General features: G+C 31.6%; 1 protein-coding gene across 1 annotated transcript; it reads right to left on the reverse strand.

Annotated features, from left to right (window-relative positions):
- Positions 1-3208: 3208 nt before the first annotated feature.
- LOC132754771 (cilia- and flagella-associated protein 221-like) lies at positions 3209-24447 on the reverse strand. Its single transcript, XM_060745460.1, has 21 exons — positions 24174-24447; positions 23067-23254; positions 22638-22733; positions 21875-21975; positions 21159-21262; positions 19344-19500; positions 18786-18927; positions 18103-18214; positions 17095-17144; positions 16599-16751; positions 15754-15942; positions 13725-13821; positions 9996-10207; positions 9459-9566; positions 8785-8997; positions 8151-8303; positions 7407-7507; positions 7111-7203; positions 6568-6684; positions 5936-6007; positions 3209-4206 (listed from the first exon to the last, which is right to left on the reverse strand). The coding sequence occupies exons 1-21, from the start codon at positions 24310-24312 to the stop codon at positions 4080-4082; spliced, it is 2724 nt and encodes a 907-aa protein (XP_060601443.1). The 5' UTR covers positions 24313-24447; the 3' UTR covers positions 3209-4079.
- Between the last annotated feature and the right edge of the window lie 61 nt (positions 24448-24508).

Below are 24508 nucleotides of genomic sequence, written 5' to 3' on the forward strand. Positions count from 1 at the left end.
GAATTCAACATGGTAAAATTCTTAAACATCCATAAATTTGTACAAATGGCAGTGATATTTGTCTTGCATTCCCTCCTTTTTCAAAATTAAATTTAATTTACTTAAGACATGATAAGTACAGTTAACTTTTGATAACACCTAATTAGCTTAAAGAAGGTGTTTTTTTTTGCGTCTGATGATTGCATCGTAGTACATTGTATGTGTCATGTATAAATGGAGTTTGACTGGAATGTTTGAATTACATGTTATGTACATACATTTAATTATTGTACAGGTATGCCAAATAAATAAAACTTTTATGATTCACAAGTTTAAAATTATATAAAATTTGCTATGAATTTATTATAATAATAAAATGCTAAACAGAAGTGAAGTATTTGTCTTTTCATGAATTATTTACAGGTAAATGTCAAATTGAGATGTTATGCATAGATCCCTAACTGTCCAATAGATGTTATCCAGAACTCAACAAAAGTGGGTCAGTACAAACAAACTTTTATCATTATAGCTTCAAAGCTTCTGCACTTATTACAGAAATTGTCCATCTTGTATAAACAATGGTCTTCTCCTGTAATATCTTTGGTCGGGTTTTAGGTGTAACTTTAATGTGCCTTTCTAATGACCATAGTTAAAAATAGATTATTTCCTTTGCTGTTTCTGACTTGCCAACTTGAATTTGTTCATATCATAACAGCCACTTTTATGAAGCAGTCAAATTTAATATACCTTTTCAATTTCTTAGTCAAGAATGAGGTCAAAACAAAATATCAGTGGATTGCCAGAAAGAAAATTTAATAAAGAAAAATAAAATTAGAAAGTATTTTTTTTTACATACAAACTAGTGTAATTAGTGTCCTTGAATTTCGAATAATATTTTCCATACATATTTTATCATACAGGATTCATAGCTACTCTACATACATTAGTGAGAAGAAAATGATATACATTCTACCCAGTCTCAAGTGTTATTATGCTTCAGGAAAAAATTCCGGTGAGCATAGTTGCCGGGTTGTCTGTCTGTCCATATGTTTGTCCCATACTCCGTGTCCGGCCCATAACATCATTATTTGAGTCAGATTTTACAACTATTACACAGAAATGATCACCATATTGAGAAGACGTGTCACACGCAACAATTAGGTTTCTAACTTGAATGTCAAGGTCACAGCATTACCTTGCAGCAAAATCCTGTCCGGCCTATACTTCGTTATTTGCAGTAAGATTTAAGAACTATTTCATAGAAATGATCACCATATTGAGACGTGTCATGCGCAACATTTGGGTCAAGGTCACAGCATGACCTTGCAGCAAAATCGTGTCCTGCCCATAACTTCGTTATTTGAAGTCGGATTTTACAACTATTTCACAGAAATGATCACTATATTGAGAAGACGTGTTACAAGCAACATTTCAGCTGCTCCCTTGCCCATTGTTTGGCTCTGTGCATACTATACTGCATTATACTAAGTAGTACTTAAATAGCCAGTTTGAGTGGTCTACAAGAAGAAAGAATGATTAAAGCATGGAATAATTTTATAGACAGGTGAGACACAAATAAACTTATCTTGCATGCATGTGTTCTGTTACATATATATGGGCACAAATTACTTTTGTCGGCAGTGCAACTAACCTTTTTTGTGACAAAGTATCCATTCCGTCTTCGACAGCCTCGTCATTAGAGTATTTGTGATTTCCTTTACCTCTTGTTTACCACAAAAATTGGTTATTTGAATGATGGTTATATCATAATAGTGTAAGGGACTGTGAATGTTTATCAACTAAATTACTTTTAGGACCTTGTAGTGTATATATAAGTTTAAAACAAATTATGTTTTATGACAATATGTACATCAAACTAAGATTATTTATTGACAAATGAGGTAATAATGCTCAGTCAATGCTTAAAACTTACCTGCCAGGATTCCTAAACTTTACCTGTTAGGATTCCTGAACTCGCCTCAGCCATTCATATTTGCTGCTTTTATTTGTTTAGATATTTTTTTTGGTAAATGAAGGTATTTGTACCATAATATAAAACATTCTGTGGCTCTAGGACTATATAAGGCACTATAAGGAGGTTTATACTTCAATAAATGATTTATTTACTTACTTTGTTTATCCTGGGATCAAAATGGCCGACAAGTTGTCTACCTTGATTCAAAACTTTAAATGCATTTATTTTCATAAACATATACTTACCATTTTATATGTAGGAACAAAGAATGTAATCTTTATTTCCCTAATACTAATATTTAGCTGGTATTGCTGTATTTCATTATAATCTAGATGACCAGTATGACCTCTAAGTTTGTCAGGAGGGAAAATTCAAATTCCTGGCACTATCAACAATTCGTTTTTTCTAAGCTTGAACTATTATTATTTTTGGTCCAGATTTTTAGTACATTGAGTTAAGCATGTAATTCAAGTGTTCATTGCATATTTTGTTATTTGTTTAACATGTAAATTTACATTTTTCTAAATTATTCCTGTCAATATGGCTGCCATTTTAAGAAATTCCTGTCTTTCCTGCCCGAGACTGCCAGGGCTAATGGAATGTTATGATTGGTCAATTATGACAGTCCTGGCCATTTCAGAGTCTATTTAAGTAGCCATGACAGGCTGTGTTCAGTTTGCAATTTGGCTTTAAATCCTGACAGTCCCGAAAACTAGTGACAAGAGCATTTCGTAATATTTTCATGGAAACTTCTATTGTTAAATCTAGCAAATTTCGTGCTCTTCAGAGTTAAAAAAAGAAATTATGGAATTAATTTTTTATCAATAAAAGTTGTTATTTAAACAGTTTTTGACTTAGCTTACAATATTCAAACACGGAGGGTAATCATATCTTCATTTTGTTTTGTTGAATATCTGTCATTATTATGGGATTCGAAGACATATGGACACCATGAAGGTCATGGGCACTCTCCAGCTAGTAAGGCTAGACGGATAGATTCATCCGAAGTATCTGGTGAGAGAACCTGCGGTTGTGGGGTGCGATGTCAGCAACCTTTATCACTTAGTCAGGGAGTAGATTTATCAATTATTGCAAAATGTACATGTAGCTTAACAGCATCTTAAGTTCAGCTTGCTAAGTAGAAAAAAGTAAGGTCATTATTCATGACATAATTAAAAAACCAGCATGCAGTTTTGTTATGTATATCATTTAATACAAATGTAACACTCACAAAAAATAGACAACAGCAGTTTGTTTTACATTCAAATAAATATTTATATATCACAGTTTATGAAATATTCTTTACACAAAAATATAAATCACTATAGATGTAAAGTATTTGCAAACTTCACTTCAGCAGTACATTACATATTACAGTAATAGTTTTCAGTTATCTAATCTTAATTTTTCAATCATGCAGAAACATTTATTTGATTAGTCATATTGTTCAAAATAACTTACCAAAGGAAATAAAAAATATGAGGTTTCACATAAAAAAAAACTTACATTCAGAATTGGTTCATAAAATATTGACAAGGTAAAGGGTTGGAAATTAACATTGGCTCAAGTAAGAATCATTTTGCCTAGTACCCTTAAAGTGCTAAAAATTTAACAAGTTGCTATGAATTTAGTGCATTTACACCATCTTAAAACTGTAGTTACATTTATGATTTAACAAAAACATTGACCTTTCAGTTATACATAAAACTCTAGTTCTCAAGACCAGACCTTATAAACACATAGTTGTTAGTTTTTGCCTTTTAACTAATTGATTCACAAAGTCAAATTTAAAACCAGTTTACTAACTAAAGTCTACAATTGGTCAATTTGAAATCACAATTTTGAATCAGCCATTCAAATGCTAGGAGCTTTAGACTGGATTTAATTGGCTTAATTTTTTAAAATCTTTTTTTGTACAATAAACTCAAAGCCTAACTTTTGAAAGGGAAGGATAAATGCACAAGAAGAACAGAATTGTCGTTAACAAGAAAAATATTTCAACAAATCTTTTCAGTAACATAATTCTATAGTAAATTCTTTATTATTTTTTCCATTAACATTTTAACAACAGCACAATTTCACTTCTTCTCTAAAGTCAATGATAACAAACTTAACAACTGTTTATTTATTTAAGCACAAGTTTAGAATCAGTGGACAGTGTGTTAAGGGTGTTGATTCTAGACTGTATCTTGGCTCCTAGACGATTGTATTTCTTTGTCATAAAATATTCTAGCTCTTCTTCCCTTTTCTCCCTGAAAAATTTAAAATATCAATATTATGATATCATCTATGATAATTTAACAAGAACTGTACTGCTAAAGCATGTGTTTTAACAAGAGGGCCATGATGGCCCTGAGGTCGCTCACCTGTATATAGGCCCCCCAACCCCCCCCCCAACGTTGCAGGGCCAATTTAACCCAAGGGCTTTTATTTGCACAAACTTGGTAGACACCCATAAGAAGATGTTTCATGCTAAACATCTAAGCTCTAGCTCATTGGGCTTTTTAAAAGAAGATTTTTTTTAAAGTTTTTACTATACACATATAGTTAAAAACAATGACACCCCTGGGGCCGGGCCAGTTTTGACCCCAGGGCTTTTATTTGAACAAACTTTGTAGACACTTACTAGAAGATGTTTCATGCTTAATATCTAAACTCTAGCTATTTGGGTTTTTTCAAAGAAGATTTTAAGTTTTTGCTATACACATATAAAGAAAATCAATGACCCCCGGGGCGGGGCCAATTTTGACCCCAGGTCTTTTATTTGAACAAACTTTGTAGACACTCACTAAAAGATGTTTCATGCTTAATATCTTAACTCTAGCTATTTGGGTTTTTTCAAAGAAGATTTTTTAAGTTTTTGCTATACACATATAAGGAAAATCAATGACCCCCGGGGCGGTGCCAATTTTGACCCCAGGGCTTTTATTTGAACAAACTTGGTAGACACCTATTAGAACATGTTTGATGCTAAATATCTTAGCCATAGCTCTTTGAGTTCTTTAAAAGAAGATTTTTTAAGTTTTTACTATATGCATATAGGGAAAATCAATGACCCCCCGGGGCAGGGTCAACTTTGACCCCAGGGCTTTTATTTGAACAAACTTGGTAGACACTTATTAGAACATGTTTCATGCTCAATATCTTAGCCATAGCTCTTTGAGTTCTTTAAAAGAAGATTTTTAAAGTTTTTACTATATGCATATAGGGAAAATCAATGACCCCCCGGGCGGGGCCAATTTTGACCCCAGGGCTTTTATTTGAACAAACTTGGTAGACACCCATTAGAACATGTTTCATGCTAAATATCTTAGCTCTAGCTCTTTGGGTTCTTTAAAAGAAGATTTTTTAAGTTTTTACTATATGCATATAGGGAAAATCAATGACCCCCCGGGGCGGGGCCAATTTTGACCCCAGGGCTTTTATTTGAACAAACTTGGTAGACACTTACTAGAAGATGTTTCATGCCAAATATCTAAGCTCTAGCTCTTATGGTTTTTTAAAAGAAGATATTTAAAGTTTTTTCTTTCGGTTGCCATGGCAACCAGAGTTCTGCATGGAATTAAATTCTTTGAACAATTTTTAAAGGTGACCACCAAAGGAACATTCCTGTGAAGTTTGGATGAAATTGGCTTAGTGGTTTATGAGGAGATGTCATTTAAAGTAAAAGTTTACGGACGGACGACGGACGGACGACGAACGAAAAGCGATCACAAAAGCTCACCCTGTCACTTTGTGACAGGTGAGCTAAAAATGAAATCTTAACAAAATGTGTAAGCAACAGTATCCACCTACTTGCATAGTGATTGGTATTTACTGATTAAATATAGGTATGTGTAAAATTTTAGTCTAAAATATTAATATTTTTGATGAAAATGCAATAAGTTTCTTGCATAATTCAATGAAGTTTGGAAACATACCAAAATAATGTCTTACAATTATCTAATGTTTATATGTTAGATGTATAATATATATAAATACCTAGGTACTGGACCATATGATGATACTGGAATGTTTGAAGCTGGCATTTTGTTTCCATGTGGGAAAGCATCTCTGAAATGACAAATAATACATAAATCTGCCTGCATAGCTTAACAAAGAGAGCATTAAATTTGTAATCCAGGATTGCTGGTTTGAACCATGGGCAAGGCAAAATTTGACCATGATATTTGATCTCGAGCATTGAGTCTAAATGGTTATTTGTTGTTATTTTTTGCTGATTCATGATCAGTAGTCTGTTACTTGAAGAGAATAGCTGGTAAATTAGTGGAAAGCATCTTAGTGGAGCACCAAGCCAAGGCATAAACAAAAATGTTTTAAATCAACATAACCATGCAAAAAAACTTATTCACAAATTTATTCCATATCATCAAGTTTTATAGATTTATTCCGTTATCTGTAGTTAAAAGAACTCTTTGCATGTTATTCAGACTTGACTAAACTTAAGCCTGTTTGTTGAGATCAATTTAATAGTGACAGCAAGTAACTGGAATCATTGTAATTACCCATATCATTCATATAGCTCATAATTATTTTGTACACAATCATTATGTAAACAACAGTAAATACACCAATACTGATATACAGTTAAAAGCATAAAAAGTTGTACTTACACCTGGACCTTCTCGTCTGCTGGTGTTGAGGGGTCAATCATCTGAAATTGAGCATTGACCATGTCAGGGGTCAAGGCCACAGACATACGTGATGTGCTTCTACCATCCTCCTCCTCACTGAAATAAATGAAAATAAATATATCACATTTTACAGCACTTCTTGTGACTAGTGGTAAGCGCATCATATAACAGAGTATGTATGGTAATGAAAATGAATAAAAATATATCACATCCAAAGTTTGTAATAGAGCTGTGTCCCTTGCAAAGAGCCAGTTTTGCCTTTAATTTTTATGCAGTCTGACTACACTTAAATTCCATTAGAGTACAGTTCAACAGATATGCATGTTTGTTAAGTTGACTTTCATAATTTCAGAACTTTAACATTAATATGATTGATGCCATTTCATCTCATCTTAACATGTTCATAGAAGATTTCAAAATCATCCATTCAAATTAATTTGTCAAAATAACATATTTCATTAAAGTATGGGCATTTTATATCTTTAATAAAAAAGTATTCAAGGCCCAGTATAAAACACTTACTCATCAACAATATTGTCACCATCATCTTCTGGGAGGCTATCAAGAAGTGCAGGAACATTTTGAGGTAACAACTCCTCACCAAAGGGATCATCCCTGTATATAAAACAGACAACTTAAGACTAGAAATTCCATATACATTTTATATAGCCTGGTCATCTTAGAAAGAGCAAATATTTCTTACTAGTACTTATATTTCCAATTCATGAAAAAATCTAAATAAAACACTGAAATTAAAAAAAATAACAAAATCAAATTCTCTGAAAAATGAGAAACAAATGCAAGTTATATGTACATACCATCTTGGGACCCAGACATTTGTTAGTGTAGGTGTGTTACTAAGGGAGGTAAGACCCTGTGATGGGAATTTCTTCCATGTCATTATTCCCCTTACAACATCCTGTAATAAAAATAAGACATACATGTAAAACAATAATGCACAACAGATGATCTTTAAGATAAAAGTCTAAAGTTGGGTGTCTGAAATGCATATCATGATACAATGAGACTAACATTTGACCAAATATCATGGACATCTTTCGTGAGGTTCACAAGTTAGAATATTGGAAAAATGGTTTAAACACTCACTGATAGAAAAACAATAAAACAACACTGCACAGAAGATTTGGCAAGTTGTTTCAAAGAGATAAACATCTAACCAAAGTTTTATGAATACATCTCAAGCCCTTCAAAGTAAGAGAGTAGATGAGAAATAGTTGGCTCGCACCATATAGACGTTGATTTTGACCTATAAAGGGGCATCTGAAGACATTACAATTTTTCCCCGTGTATCACTGATATCCTTCAATAGGATTAAAAAGATATAGTTATAAACCAATTATCTTTACTTCATATTCAAATCTATAAATGATTAAACCTTAACAATTTCAGGATAAAAATGTGACATGAAAACAAATAAAAGAGGTTACAACTAATGTGAACTGATGTGAAAACACAAAATGATAACCAAAGGTAAGACCCTAAAGATGTGTACAGAAGAACCGGTAAAGGAAAATCATGCAGGAAAAAGACAGTTTACAAACCTCCCTATCCATATACTTCCTCTGTGTGGCAGCGTGCATGTTTGAACTGTGGTCCTTCCTGAAGTACCGTGGTAGAGGACACAGGTGAAAATCGGCATCTGTCTCAGCAAAGGGTACTGGAGCTTGGAACACTTGTAAACCAGGTGCTGGATTCTATAATAAATAAATATTTAGCTGTTATTTTAAAGAAAAACAATTATTTAGCTGTACTAAAGATTTTTTCATTTTATGGTTTTGTTCCTTTAATTCCGCAACACAAAAAATCTGCCCACCTCCCCCCCAAAAAAACTTTTTTTTTTTAATTATGCTAGCATGAGCATATAATGTTCCTCATTTATACAATTATCTAGGATTGAGGATGACAAGGCCAGAAGCTTGTAAGTAAAGTACATGTACATGTGATATAGTGAACAAGGTTTCAAGTTAATTTACCTGATAAATACACAGATAACATATTTAACAGAGTTAAACAAAAATCCATAACATCACACAATTATAGTAACAGCCTTTACACTATTGACTTTTTGAGCAATTTAAAATAAAATTCTGAAACAAAAAGTTCAAACAATAACACATAATTTTATGCAAATCTTTATCACTTAAGACAATTATAAATAATTCTATCATTACTTACAAATACATGAAGTGGTGGATATTCCATTGGCTGAAAGAGTGCCTGTGGTGGTGTAAGGGAGACAACATGCACTGGGGCTGGCTTTTTAGTTTCTACAGTTTCTAGAGTTACATCCCCTACTGTACTCAGGTCTAATGCTAGACTTGTTCTAGTAACATTGACAGAAGATTTCTCCTTCATGGTAACTGGAGGTGGTAAAGTAATAACCTCATCCTGTTACATTAATTAAAATGTTTATAGTCAATACATATGTATTAGAAATTTGTCACATCTTTCAATAAATATTAAAAAACATTGTCACACAATAAAATATTCAATTCATTTGTCATACATATAATTCTTTCATCTAATTAGTTAAAATCACTTTGGAAAAAAAACACACAAAAAGTGTTCAATAATGTATATATCAGTTTTACTTGGATGGTCTTTATACATTTTAATTAAACACATGGAAAATTTGCAGCTTTCTAGTGACAAAATACCTTCAATACATTAAGTCATTCAATCAACAAACTTTCCTTTAGACATCTAGGCTAGTAAATACACAACAAGAAATACAAGAAAGTCTCAAGTAGAATTTTAAGCAATGTATTTAAATTTAAGCTTTTATTAAAAAAAAATGCAAAAAAGGGAGATAAATGTTGATATATGAGATCTAGACAGGGGAGACAAACCTCTGCTCCAGTTCTCAGTGGTTTTGACCTGATGACGGGCACATAACCGCTACAGGCTTCCTGGGTATTATAAGCTGTGTATCCATTTAATTTGTACTGCTGGGGAACCTGAAATAAATGGAATATATTTGAACTTCTGGACTGGTAAAGCCTACATGTATGCCACAAGTATAAAGCCATATAAGGCCTGTATCTGTGTTGCCCAGACAACAATCAAAAAGGGTAGTTTAATATGCTTATAGTTTTAATATTTTCTAACAAACAATCCTGACCAGTGATCATACAATTTGTTAGATCCTCAGACAAAGTTTTTACGGAAAGAGTTTTTAAAAAAAGCTTTCAAGCTTACTACTCAATCCGTACTATTTATTATTTGTCAATTATCATGTAAATGTAATACTTATAAATAAAATATTGTTTAAACTAAAGTTTTTGATATATAAATAATGTTAAAGATACAACAATACTTAATAATTTTCAATAAAAACAGAAGATACGGCAATAACAAGAAGACAAAGGACAAAAGTTGATTCTTACTTTTAAACCGAAATAAGGCACTTTCCTTTTCACAACAACCTCTGTAGGCTTGAATGGAACAGACCCGAGAGCATCTGGTGCCATGTCATCTTTGACATTTGGAGGGACATATGTGGGGAACTGATGTTGTTTGATTCTATCAGCATGTAGTTCCAAATTTTCTGGTATCAATTCTTTCTTCTCCTCTTCCTGCATTTTCTCTTTTTCTTCAGCTTTAGAAAAAATAATAATATAACACATTGATATAATTTCATATAAAAGATATTTTATGCCATAGTTTATTGGTAATTATGCCTTTGGTTCTAATGCTTTCATAAGCCTATATATAGTTATGATGTTGATTGCTGTGTTATAAAGTTGTTTAAGTTATAAAGTCACTGAAGTTTGCAATGCAATTGTTCCACTTGTTAAGTTCTTGGTTTGGCATTTTTATCACCTCTTAAAAAAGTATGAAAATTCTTCTTACTATAAAATTCTTGTCTTGGTTCACTTTAAATGATTTACTGATTTATACCTTACTTCACTGTTGACTGTGAGTTGGCAGGAAAATTGTGGTTTTATCAAAAAAGAACATTTAAGTGGGTTCTTGAACTTGTGGAGTGTCTTTGTGCAAAAAGGTAAAATGCAAATAATGTAATAAAAATAATCATACAGCAGAAAGAATAACATTTTGTTGGACTTCATGGAATGACCTATTCATGGCCACTGTGTTTTTCATGTAAAATTGTTAAAATAAACTATTTGGAAAAACATTTAAAATAAAAAATTCACATGTTTTATGTTCTAATCAATTAGAAAAGAATAGCATATTGTCAGTATTGATCAATATCTTAGCATTTTTTGCAGTATAATATTGTTATAGGTATTGTTATGAAACTGTTTTTAAATGCAAGAAAGCAAAACAGCTTTGTTCAAATTAAGCATTAAGTATCATGCTATGAAGATAGTTAGACTGTATGAGTGTTTGGCATAATGTATTCAATCATTTGTCATGAAGTTAAGTTCCATCGTCTTTTATGTTAAAAATAGCACAGTTGTAGCATTAGATGTAGAGATATGACAGTCGGGACCATATTGATGCAAAACACCAATAGCATTGCAGATTCCTAAACTAGTGGGTAATTCATAACCGATTTAGGTCTAAATCTAATCACATATGCCCTGTTTTTGGATCAATTAGGAAAACAAAAAATATCAATTATAAAAACAATTAGCAAATTAGTGAGCAATTAATGGTCTTTATACAAAATTTTCTTAACATTGTGGTAATTTTTAAATGAAGACAAGCAAAATTACAAAAAAGAATTATAAATGCCTTTACAATATCTAAAAAGCTTTATAAAGTTCTAAAACTTTTAGAAATACTTTTATTATACATGATTGTATATCCTTACATACTATAATTTTGCTATTTATACAAAAAGAATTATACATGTAAAGTGCTTGTATAACATGAACATTAAAGTACGATCAGAAAGAAAAAATCTGTTTCGTAATTTAGGCATGATCAAATATGTCATTACAGACATATTATCTTTCATTACTTTTAAAAAAAAATGTAGTCCAAAAATCAAATTTATAATAAGTGTGTAATCATTTGAAAGAAATGATCTATCACTAGTTTTTAGCATATGTGACCTTAACAAGAATATATTACACTCTGTACTTATGTGCCTCTGTACTCTATGCCATCATGGCCTAGAAAAAATCACTCAAGATTAATACAATCCCCAGATCAAAATACTACCAATACTTTTACAATAACCCGATTGTGTGTATTACAAAGGACAATATATTATATATGTATATAACTATAAAATGAAATCTACGAAAGCTACAGATATAAGTGCCTTCTAACTTCTAAGGCAAAAGTTCAGTGAAGATCTGCTCCTCTTTAATTCTACTTTTTTTTAGGTAATATACATTGATATAAAAAAGTATATTATAAATTTTGTTTTTTTGATAGATTATTATACAATATATATAGTAAACAGAACATGGTATATACTTATAGGTTTCATATTTATCTAAATACATGCAAGGACAAATACTGGATGGATTCCCCGACCATGCAGTAGGGCTCTGTGTTTGGATAATAAATGCAATAAGCCATAGTGCTTCAAACTTATAAAAATGGATAAATGGGTCATGGAAAGTTGAAAGAACCAAATGTATTATTTCATTACATAGTTATGTATTTGTGAGGGAAATGAAAGAAAAATATGTTGAGCTCTTGGAAAAATAACATCTAACCAATAAAGATACAAAAGCTCTTCATGAAATCCCTTCAACTTCAGCAAATAAAAGATGGCGCTACACAAGCTTTGAACAAAAAAAATCTCTCAATTAACAGCAATATTACAAATACATGTATTTGTGCAATACTTGACCACCAAAGCAATTTGTAATATGATATATGAAAATAATGTGTTATATATGGGGATATGATAACTCACCTTTGACCTCTGTAATCAGACAATGATATCATAAAAATCTAACTTACACTAACTTTAACAATATAGGATCATGAAATAAAACAGTTCCTATGATTAACATAAGGCTATTTATGTTGTATATTGTACAATATTCAGCTATGTATATAATGTCAATAAAGATTCCAAATTACTATAGAAACCAGAAATGAGAACAATTTCTTTTGAACAGCACAAAATCAGCGATTGAATTTTAATAAATATCTGAATCTCATTGTTCTTTTCTTTCTTTTTTTTACAGTTTTCTTATATGTAAAATCCTTTTTGCCACAATTATGAATGGGAAAAATAAAATTAAAATACTTTTAAAAATCAGAATTCTGCAAGCAATTATAATTTGCTTAAGACTATCATTAAAGATTGAGGCAAGCCAGTAGTCACATACAATCTGACCTGATGTCATAATACTGCGTGTTTGTTACAGCAATTTTCACTGGACAGTCATGATTTTATATTATTTTTAAGTGTATAGTCTTTAATCAATATTTATTTCAATCAAAGCAATCAATAATACAGTATTATAAATTGTTTTATGTAAAAACTTTTGCCATGTTATATTATTAGTTATAAAGTTCTTTGACAGGTTATATGGCCCTATATAAATGGCTATTTGTAAATATAACCCGAGCCGTTAGGCAAGGGTTATATTGCAAACAGCCGTTTATATACAGCCATATAACCTGTCATCAATCTTTATAACGAATTTATAATACAGCATGCATCATTTCAAGAGAATAAAAGTAAGATTTCATCATGAATCGACATCAGCCGTGTATTATAAAACTATATAAACGTCACAATTATCCAATGAAAAATGACGTTACAAATGTGCAGTATTATAAGACCACATATAAATTATTGCTTGCTATATAAACCTTGCCTAGCAGCATGGGTTATATCAAAAGACAACCATTTGAACTTGGCCATAAAACCTGTCAAAAAATCTTTATAACTAATATATTATAATACTAAACTGTAACATGCATACTGCAAACATTTTGATCAGACAAACTGTCAATGGACCATTCAACATCTATTTTATTTTGATTTGGGTTTTACGTCACACCGACACAGTATAGGTCATTTGGCGATGTTCCAGCTTTACTGGTGGAGGAAGACCTCAGGTGCCCCTCTGTGCATTTTTTCCAGACACTAACAGGCACCTGAGTAAATTCAACATCTAAAACCAGTTTTTAATAAATTCAGAGTCAGGTAAATGACAAGTTAATATATTCACCTGTAAGACTCTCCGTGACAAACTGTTTACGATGCCAGTCTTCTATCATCTTATTCAGAGATTTCAATTTGCTAGATGCTCTTTGTCGGATAATTACCTGTAAAAATGAAAAGTTTGTTAAAAAAAAAGCATCTCCAACAATTTTCATTTTATTCAATTTTTAGCTCGACTTTTCTATGAAAAGGGGAGCTATCCTACTCGCCCCGGTGTCGGCGTCGGCGTTAGCGTCGGCGTTGGCGTCACACCTTGGTTAAGTTTTTCGTACCACCCCACTTTATTTCAGAAGTATTACAAGTATGGCTTTGAAACTTACCATACTTGTTCACCATCATAACCTCCATCTACAGACAGGAGTACATAACTCTGTCAAGGTTTTTGACAGAATTATGGCCCTTTTTTGACTTAGAAAGTGTATTGAGCTTGGTTAAGTTTTTTGTACCACCTCACTTTATTTCAAAACCATTGGAGGTATTGCTTTGAAACTGACCATACTTGTTTACCATCACGACCTTCATCAACAGACAAGAGGACATAACTCTGTCAAGGTTTTTGACAGAATTATGCCCCTTTTTGACTTAGAAAATACATTGAATATGGGTAAAATCCACTTATTGCCTTAACCCTTTGAGATATTGCTTTGAAACTTTTAATGCTATTTCACATCATTACCCCCATCTGTACGCAAGAGAAGGTAACTCTGTCAGGGATTTGTTTTAAAAATTAAGGCCTTTTATCGACTTAGAATCTTGGTTAACTTTTTTGTACCAGTCAACTTTTTGACTGAACTGGTTGAGATATTAAATTGAAAGTTGGAATACTTGTTTACCATCATGGTCCCAAAACATGGGCAGGAGAAGGTAATTCTGTTAAGGATTTTATTTGAATTATGGCCCTTTTTGACTTAGAAACTCAGTTAAAATTTTCATTCTTGTCCACTTGTTGACTTAACCATTTGAGATATTACTTTGGAAGTTGGAGTTCTTATGTGCCATCATGAGACCTATCTGTAAGCAAGAGAAGATAACTCTGTGAAAATGTTTCTTGATTTGTACTTAGAAATTCCTAGTTAAAGTCTTGTGTGCCCTTAACTGTCAAAGTTTTGTTTTATAGGCAAGCACTAAAAAAGTCGAGCGCGCTGTCCTTCTGACAGCTCTTGTTTGTTATGTTTTATATTGTATTATCATTTATTACACTATATATTCTATAAAGGGCATAATGGTAAAATTTCAGTTTCATGTGAAAAGGGAGACAGTAGGTATGACTTTGACATATTACTTTAGTGTGCACCTAGACATACCATATCTGTATAAGCCAGCTTAATAGCTACCTCAAATAAATTTCTATTTTCAGACTAACACACTCGCATATCAATAGCTGAAAGGCCTTAATTACTCAGCCTTCGTAATTCTTAGAAATTTCATAATTCCACATTCTTTTCCCTAATTGGCCATAAAAGAAAGATAACTGTCAATTCAGCTTAATGATCAAGAAAACTCTTATACAATCCATTTTAGGGTCACAGTAAATCTATACAAAACTAGGGGTATCACGTTTATCCGTTTATACGGGTTTGGTCAGTTTTTAACTAAAAACCTTTTAGAAAATTCAATAAACAATAACAAAAGTTAGTACAAGACCAATAGCCAAAGAGGTTTAAGAATGATTTTATATATTACCGACAAAATATGACATTTTGTATTTAATTTAGTTGTATAGTCCTGTGTTTTTCTAATTGCATGCTTTCTTTTTGGCCCTAGTGGCAAAATAATAAGTCTTTAACTTAACATCTTTTGAAAAAATTTTTTAGTACAACAAAATACAAACTTAATGTCATATCTTCAAACTAAAAAGAAACTGTGGTAAAATCTATGAAATACTTAAACGTCTTACATGGTTTTAAGGTTGCTGTTTAAACAATTAGCTTTTTTGCTAACCCTGACTCTCATATACAAAACAACAACATCTATTAACATAAATGCTTTTCATTACAGACAGATCACATAATAAAGGGAGTATAGTTATAACTAACCTTCCGAGCAGCTTGTGCAAATCTACTGAGTGTACTGTGTCTAACATGCCACATATCGTTGGTATATTGATCAAACTGTGCTGTCTCTGACGGTAGATTATCTTTGTCTCTCATTGTACGTTTAAATGTACATTTACTACATTCTCTGTTATATTCCTCATCTTCAACCGGCTCCCCGCACCTTTTGTACTGGAATAAAAAATTACCAAGTTTATCAAAAGCTCCTATAGTTATAACATCACTGTTAGGGTCATATTGCAACTTTTCAGGTTACCTTGTGAAGCAATGTTTCAAGGTGCCCCTCCTATTCCAACATTTTGTACTCGAGTAAAGAGATTGTGTTATTTATATAAGGGTACCTGCCTTTATAGAGATTCTGGCCCAAAACAAAAGTAGATATATATCTTTGAAACTGCTCAAAAAATATTTTTGATTGAAAGCATGTTTCTATGAATTAATACTGCATAGCTTCCTCACAAAAACCATATGACTTTCATTTCATGAAGAATATTGACAGATTGGGTATTATTAGTGAAATATAAATTATATTGTCTACTGCATGTCATTTTCCATAAAAACTTGTTATTTGTTATCAAATGAGATAATTTGGAATCTTTTAACTCATTCATAATTTCTCTCAGGGTTGGGTTTTAAGTCTAATCAACCCTGCCATTGCAGGTTGTATATGGTCACTATCCAGCTAATCAATGGTAAAGGAAGGTTGCAGGTATCATTAAATGCATCACATCTTTATGCATGAGCAGGCAACACATTTGCACTAAAAGGCAAATAAAATGAGACAATTAAAATCATTGCATTTTCCAGTTACACAATATAAGACTTACCTTGTATATATTCCAGGCTTTATTTCTCTCAGAGAGTATTTTAGCCCTATCCTCAGTGTTTATTTGATCATCTCCAAGTTTAGACTGCCATCGTAACTGATTCTGACGTTCCTCATAAACATTCTGCCTAACCTGATGCTCAAACTTTGCTTCCTACAGACACACAATAAATGTATATTCCTATATGTTTCTATTTATAGATTATGACCTACGTTACTTTATAACCACTTGCTTTCCTCATTCATAAATTAAATTCAAAAATAATATCTTCTTCACATCATTTTTATTCTCAAGAAAATATGTATATGTCATGCAACCTGAGTTCAGAACATCTGTTGCTTTCTGCATCATGTAAAAATTAAGGCTCACTTTTAATTCTTTAAGGATTCAACAAAGAAACTACCAAACATTAGTGACAACTAAAATAACAATACACTATCCTTAATAGAACATTTGGAAATCTATTTAAGGAAAAGATACATTATTTTATATTAACCTTCATTTGTCGTGTTGCAGCTTTTGGCTTAGAATCTTTAGTGACAACAACTGAAATAAAGAATAAAATAACACATCAAATTAAGAATGAGCAGTAAACATATTTTTCAACTTGGTGTTATATAAATATGAAGCTATATAAAGTTACTGGAACAATGATTATTATTGGTTAGTTCTAGGAACAGATTCAAGAGTGTATCTTTAAGTTATTGCTTACTTAATCCCAACGAACAATTCAAGTTTTTAAGAAACATAGATACAGCTAGGTGATATATATGTACATGATCAATTTTTTTTTCATGCAATGTATGAAAAAAATCTTGCTTTAGTCTAAGATGCTTATAAAAAACTTGTCCTTTTATTACATCGACTTCTTACATTCTTTTCAAAATGTAACTCAATATTACAGCAACTTCTAATGTTAATCAGAATAGGTCAAGTCTTCAATATTTACATGTACATAAAATATTTGTTAACACCTACATAAGGCAGAGTTTATGTCAACAGTATAAAGTAAAGCTATCCTGACTACATTCATAAACTCAATTCATATTACTTTGATAAGGAATCCCATCTAACTTAAAATAGATCAATCTAAATTCAAAACAGAACAAGGCACTGTGGCTGAGTGGTTGACACATATAAGACAAGTAATCTAAGGATTGCTGGAAAACCCTGTTAGTGGCAAGCTGTTGTTTCCTTAAGCAAGAATATTTACACTCATTGCACAGTACTGATTAGGTTGTGGAAAAGATTCGAGACTGTTTCAATAAGCTTATAGCTTGTAACACAATCAAACTAAAATAAATTTGTATAAACTAATCCATTGCTACTCTGGGTTACATTTGGAGGTCCCTGTCAGCAAAAATGTCTGTCTGAAATGCATTTTAAGCCACCTCAACTAAACCAAAAATGACCACCCAAAATTAAAACAAACATGTCTTTGAAAAAATTTAACAACAACCCTGAATACTTCAAGGGTTAATTAACTTAATAGTATAATATGTACCATCTCTGAGATCCTTCGCCCTCAGTTTGCCTGGCTCCTGATTCAGTACTTGAGACACAGCATATGGATTATTTAGATCAACTGGAAATTTTACACCTTGATATTCAACTTCCTGTAATACAAATAAAAAAGGTCATAATTATCGAGACTGTCTAACTTAACAGATGGAGGAAGATGTCAGGTGCTCCTCAGACCTCATGTGCTCCTCATTGCATTATTTCAGGTATGAGCAGGTACCTAAGTAGAACCACTGACCTTTTGTTATCTAGTTGGAAATCCTCCTTGCCATATTAGAAAGCATTTCTAGACAAGATTTGTTCTATGACACTGTGTGATTTTAATTCACATTAGGTAAATAAAATTTAAATCATAAACATCTTAACAAATGATAATAATTTTTTTCATTCATTTATATTCAAGTAATTCAATGGACTACAATGAATATTATTAAGTTTGTCTGGAACTGAAAGGCTAACTGATTATCCAAAGGTACAATGAAACAATAAAGAAAAGGAAACTCACAAAAAATAATATTTCTTTTTCATAAAAATATTTAACGAAGACAATGGAACTTTGATTTAATTAGAAATTTTTTTGATATTCTTCTCAAATTATACTTTAATAGCATTAAATTATCAATTTACAATTATGTGTATTATTTACAAACTAAACAAGGTAAATACCTGTTTGACATTTGTGGGAGGGGGGAGGGAGAGCTTTTTCTTTTTTCTTCGAGCTCGTTCTACAGGTGTCAAGCTACGTGGATCTAATAGGGACTCCTCAGATCCTTCGCCATACTGGAAGGAATACTTTAATGTTTCATCCCTGGAAAGTTAAATTGAAATACCATCATTTATAAGGAACATAGAAATTAAACAGTGCAATATTTTGTCTTCTATCAAAAGTGACATTAACAATTCAAAATGAGTTTAAATTTTATAAGTTCAAAAGTCTTGACAACAAATAAAACAATTATAAATAATAAATAAAATAAACAATTATAATTATTCTATTAATAAATAGAAGGAAAATCTATTTGTGTAATCAAGTCTATTGTGGAAAGAAACTATAAAACCACCTTAATGAGAGATAAATTTAGGGCTGGGTACAAAACAAATTGCATGTGGTTTAAGCCATACATTGGTCACAACCATATTTTTTTCATAAATGATACCAGTGCTGGATAGTGCCACAAAGAGCAATTGTAAACTAGTTTACAAAAATGTATTTGAAAATCATACTTGAGCAATCCAGGTACAGAAGTTCCAGTAAAAGTACACACAATCGGGTTAGAGTTGAACTGTGAAATAACCAACTGTATTCTCATATATGCTGTGTGAAATTCAATTGGACAAAAAGTGACAGCAACCTCTGTCTCCCCATTAGCAGGAATAATACCTGTAAAATAATCATCATCATAGCAAAATACAACATGTTGTCAAACAATCTGTAATATGATCATCATGGTAGCAAAATACAACATGTTGTCCATGATCATCACGGTAGTAGAACTGGGGCGAGTATCCGAGTACTCGGATAATCACGAATCAAAATGAAAAGTCGAGTACGAATATTCGTCAGTCCAGAGATCGTAGATTGCGATCTTATTTGTTTATTATACATTCGCTGTTTCTTACACATTAAATGTCAAAAAAAAATGTGTATGAATTATGCGACATTTACCTAAATACAATTTGCTCATTAAAGACAGAATGTTTAAAACAAACATTTACCATGATGCTGAGCTAGGAAGTAATTAGATTCGAAAAAGGAATCACTATATCTTTATTGAGCACTTGTTTTTAAATGAAAATAAATAAATATTTTTAGCAGCTATGTATAGATCTATAATGACGTGACATGTATTGAAGACCGTTTTATTTTTCAGAATCCAAAATTTGCGAAACGCAAGTTAATACGTCAGTGTGACATCACATGTATTGGCTGAAAAGGAGTCGCGCCAATATAAAATCCCACCAGCAAAATTCACTTCTAATTTTTGGAAATACTTGTCTTTTCATGTGATTGAACAAGTTTGTTGTAAAACCTGTATAAGTCAATTCACCATGTTTTACAAACTGCTTTTTCCTCATTTTCATTGAAAGTAAATTTTGCTGGTGGAATTTTATATTGGCGCGACTGGTTTTCAACCTTAAAACCTAGTTTATATTTGCATTGCATAATATTATATGTTTAATGAAATTAATGTTTAGTATTGTTTTAAGAAAAATAACATGTTTTCAGAACTAATGTTTATGTTTTTATTGGTGTCTTGATAACAAAAGATTTGTGGTTCGATTTGTGAATCGCAAGTGCTGAATCATGGATCAGATCGGATAGTCACTTATCTGACGATCCACACCCCTACACGGTAGCAAAGTAGTCAAACAAATCTGCATTATTTTCCAAAGATTTAAAGGAATTTCAACGAAACTAGTTAAGCTTGTTACAAAAAAGTGGCTTTATGCTGAGAAACATTCACACAGAAATCACAAGATGAATGATTGGAATGAATAATTATAAAAGAAATCAAAGACTATGATTCTTTCAAGACTAAATATGATATAATATAAATATTTTATATAATATATAGAGGATATTGAATGAGTGTACTTTAATACTAAATTTATTGAACAATTTGAATTAAATATTATTATACAAGCTTCTGGTAAGCATAATATTGTTTTATTCAATGAGGTCAATGAATTTTAGTTTTGAATCTACACGAATATAATATTCTATTTATCACATATCTAAAATAATAACAGTAAACTGTTAAAATGAGTAATTTTTCAATGACACGCCCATAGTGTAACGCTAACATAAGCGCGCTTTAACGCTATGTTTCTATATAGCGCAAATGACGTCACGTCAAAGTGTTATTACACTTGTGTAAAATAGTTTTTATTAAATGGCTTTATTACACTCATGCGCTGCGGTTTATGTGATATAATGTAATGTAATATGATATAATATTACTTTTAACTAATTATTATGTTGAAACTTTCTCATTGCAATAAATAAAGTTGTAATCACTTCAGTTTATATATACAAACCTGACATTGGATTAACAGTGAAAGCTTGATGAGGCTGTAGGTATGTCAACTGAAACTCAAAATCTATTGGTGCTTCACATCGCAATGGGAATACCTTAGTCATTCTGAAATTATCATTATTAAATATTTTTTATTTTGTTTTTACACAAAAACAACAATATTCTTGTAAGTATTTCAATATGTATAAATCTTATAAACATATCCTAGATTAGTCATTTTTATAGAAGTATGATATACCTTGTATAAGGGCGGGGCATGCATGTCAGTGTAATAAGTCATGATTATGCCAGTATTTTTCTTACAATGTAAGGGTCTTACTATCATACATTGAAAGTTTCTATGATTCAGGTATTAACCATTTGAGTCAAAGTTAACAAAATATGTATTTTTATTGTAAAAACAAACAAAAGGTACATTGTACTAGGTGTAAGTGTAAGATTACAGAAATTTGTTAGACTAGAGAAGAACAATTCCAGGTTTATGTCAATGAAAATTAATGATAAAATTAATATAAACATGATAACATGTTATTAAATGAGCAGTTGTTTTTGCTTAACAAGTATTCATCTGAAATCTTGACAAATTATCAATGTTTACTAGATGGCAAATGTGTATTAGAAAATTGAAGAACACTCAGACTAATTCTCACTACCAATGTATGTATTTGACAGTATACAGAACCAGTATATGTACTTTCATGAATTAATGGTACTCACTTATGACCAACAGGGACTGGTGGAAAATTGAACAGCTGTGGGAAATCTTTGGTACTCATCACAGGGTAAGCATGTATAGGAATGACAAGATTTTCTTCCCCCTGAAATACAACAAAATTGCAATCAAGTTACATGAAATTATCACAACACCAGGATTCCATTTTTCCAGTCAGCCAGTAATGATTTAAGTATAGAACACCACCAACATGCCCAAATAAACTTGATTATGATAATTATATGAAAGTGTGGATAAATTCCTAAAATAAACATGAACATAGAAGTATGCGTACACTTATTTATCTATCTATCACAAATGGAGAAAAACACAAAGTTACTTAATTCTGTGAAAAACTGATATTCATTTACACGAAACATCAAAGATATGGTTAACAAGACTCAAAAGGTCATTGCCACATGCTTATGGGTGTATTACAATTATTCTTGCTTCTAACTTAAGATTTACACTGATGTTAAAAAATTAAGCTGCAACTTGCAATTGGTTGAATGTAATATGTACTAAACAAACAGCTACAAAAATATGATCACAAGTGCAACTTCATACGAAACTTAGCTTTTAACATCCATGCAGTCTGACAAGCCTCTATACTGTTTAAAACTAAATACATGTATTTGTATAGACTGTTCAAAGAAAGGCTAATCCATTACACAAATTCAGCAGTTTAATGCATAAAAGTCTGTTGAAATTTTAATTACTTTAAATGGACTGTTTAAAATTGGGTAAGGGCTAAAAAGCATTACTTACAGGGCAGTTAATTCTAATACAGTCATAATAATATCTCCATTCATCAGGTGTAAACTCAATGGTACAGTCTAATGTCAGTCCTGGAACCAATCTTTCCTGAAGCAAAAATATGGAAAATCAATTAAAACAGTGGCAGCACGATCAAGTGGTTATGGCATGAGAGTTTGAGTCTTAATGGGGACACATATAGCACAGACACTGGTTAATACACAAGTCGTTAAAAAACAATCTGAGGTTTCATGCTGATGATGCCTCAACTGAGCTTTTAGATCAAGCATGTCTTAATCTTTTAACTAAATTAAAAATTGAAAATTGTCAGTGTTATTTACAGTTTCTTTGAAATGGTCTTTACTCAAATGCAGTTTTATAGCACTTAAATGATAAAATGATAAAAGTAAATACTCAAAAAGTCTACATGCATGTACTTACATTTTTGGTATATTTGATATAGAAGTATTTTGTCTGCGGAGGTATGACATGCATTCTAATAACTTCTGTTGAAACATTTACAATGCTCAAGGACAAAGTATGTTTCTTGTCAACCTCAAAACCTCCAAAATGTATCACTGATGGCTTGGCAAGCACCATTGAGTTCTGGGCAATTTTTGTGTATATTTCTGAAAAGTAATTAAAGATAATCATAATTATAAATTGGCACTATTATAAGTAACTGTGTAAAAATTCTATTTTTGAAATACATAGCTATTGTTACTTGGTCTTTTACAAAATCAATGTTGAAACAAATTCTATTTTCAACTATTGTATTGTAAAACAGCCAAATAAATTAGATGATATTGTTATTCATAAATATCTTAAAGTCTAATAGTCCGAAAAATGACTCAATCTAATAGAATTTTGGTAAAAAGTAAAAAAATGATTTTATCATTTATGGAATTTAGTTATATGAACCAAGCTGACTGCTATACACTGGGCATGTAAAAGAACCAAGGGGCCTATTCAATTAGAGCTAGGGACTGGTTCCCGGATTCACTTGTATCTCATAGCTGTCTCTGAAGTGTAGAGTCATGTCTACGTCCCTGTGAGGGGTTTGACATTAATGGAAGGTAGATAGTGTAATAGAATAGAAGATATATAGATCTATCTACATCATACTGCTTCAAAATCGTTTACGATTTATCTAACCAGATATACATTGTATACATTAAAGAGACAGCTATGAGATACAAAGAAATCCAGGAACCAGTCCCTAGCTCTTACTGAATAGACCCGTTGGTTCTTTTACATGCCCAGCTAGTGTATAACATACATGAGAGGATTACCTGGATTTCTTACCAGTACACCTCTAGGTAGGTGGGAAACACTGACAGTGTCTCTGAAAAAATCCAAGGGTGTAACCATGGATCTGATAATCATTGGTCTAACCAACTGAGTTATCACGCCATCACACAGATCTAGATAGATATTCTAAACTTATGTCAACACTAGATTGACAAACATGATAAACATTTATGTCATAAATTATGGGTTTAATTTACAAATGTTAATAATTAAATATATGAAAAAATAAATAATTACTCGTTTCCAGAACATGGTTGGGTACATGCTGAGATTTCCTGGGTTCTTCTATTTGCATGGTTTCTATGAGCAATCCCGAGGTATCTGTAGGGCCATGTTGGCCCATCAGGCCTCTATTCATTGTCTCTACGGCTGGCATGTTGCAGCTAGGTAAAGATTATTATGTTTGATTATAATGCATCTGAAAAAATGGGTCAAATTGAGTAAATCTCGTCAAATTCTATTTTTTTACGAAACAATTATTTTCACTGACTACATGTCCGCCATATTGTTTACAAGTAATTAGGCTATGACTGTGTAGGAAAATAGTTCTAAATATTTCTAGGCAACTGTCA

Source organism: Ruditapes philippinarum, unplaced genomic scaffold (assembly GCF_026571515.1).
Source record: "Ruditapes philippinarum isolate M1 unplaced genomic scaffold, ASM2657151v2 ctg1337_1_1_1_1, whole genome shotgun sequence".
NCBI classification, from domain to species: Eukaryota; Metazoa; Mollusca; class Bivalvia; order Venerida; family Veneridae; genus Ruditapes; species Ruditapes philippinarum.

Coding starts and splice junctions, on each gene's coding strand:
- LOC132754771 (XM_060745460.1), bottom strand. CDS start 24,312: ATGCCAGCCGTAGAGACAATGAATAGAGGCCTGATGGGCCAACATGGC. Junction 7,508..8,150: donor GGAAGTATATGGATAGGGAG/GTTTGTAAACTG, acceptor TTTTTATTACAG/GATGTTGTAAGGGGAATAAT. Junction 6,008..6,567: donor GCAGACGAGAAGGTCCAGGT/GTAAGTACAACT, acceptor TTGTCATTTCAG/AGATGCTTTCCCACATGGAA.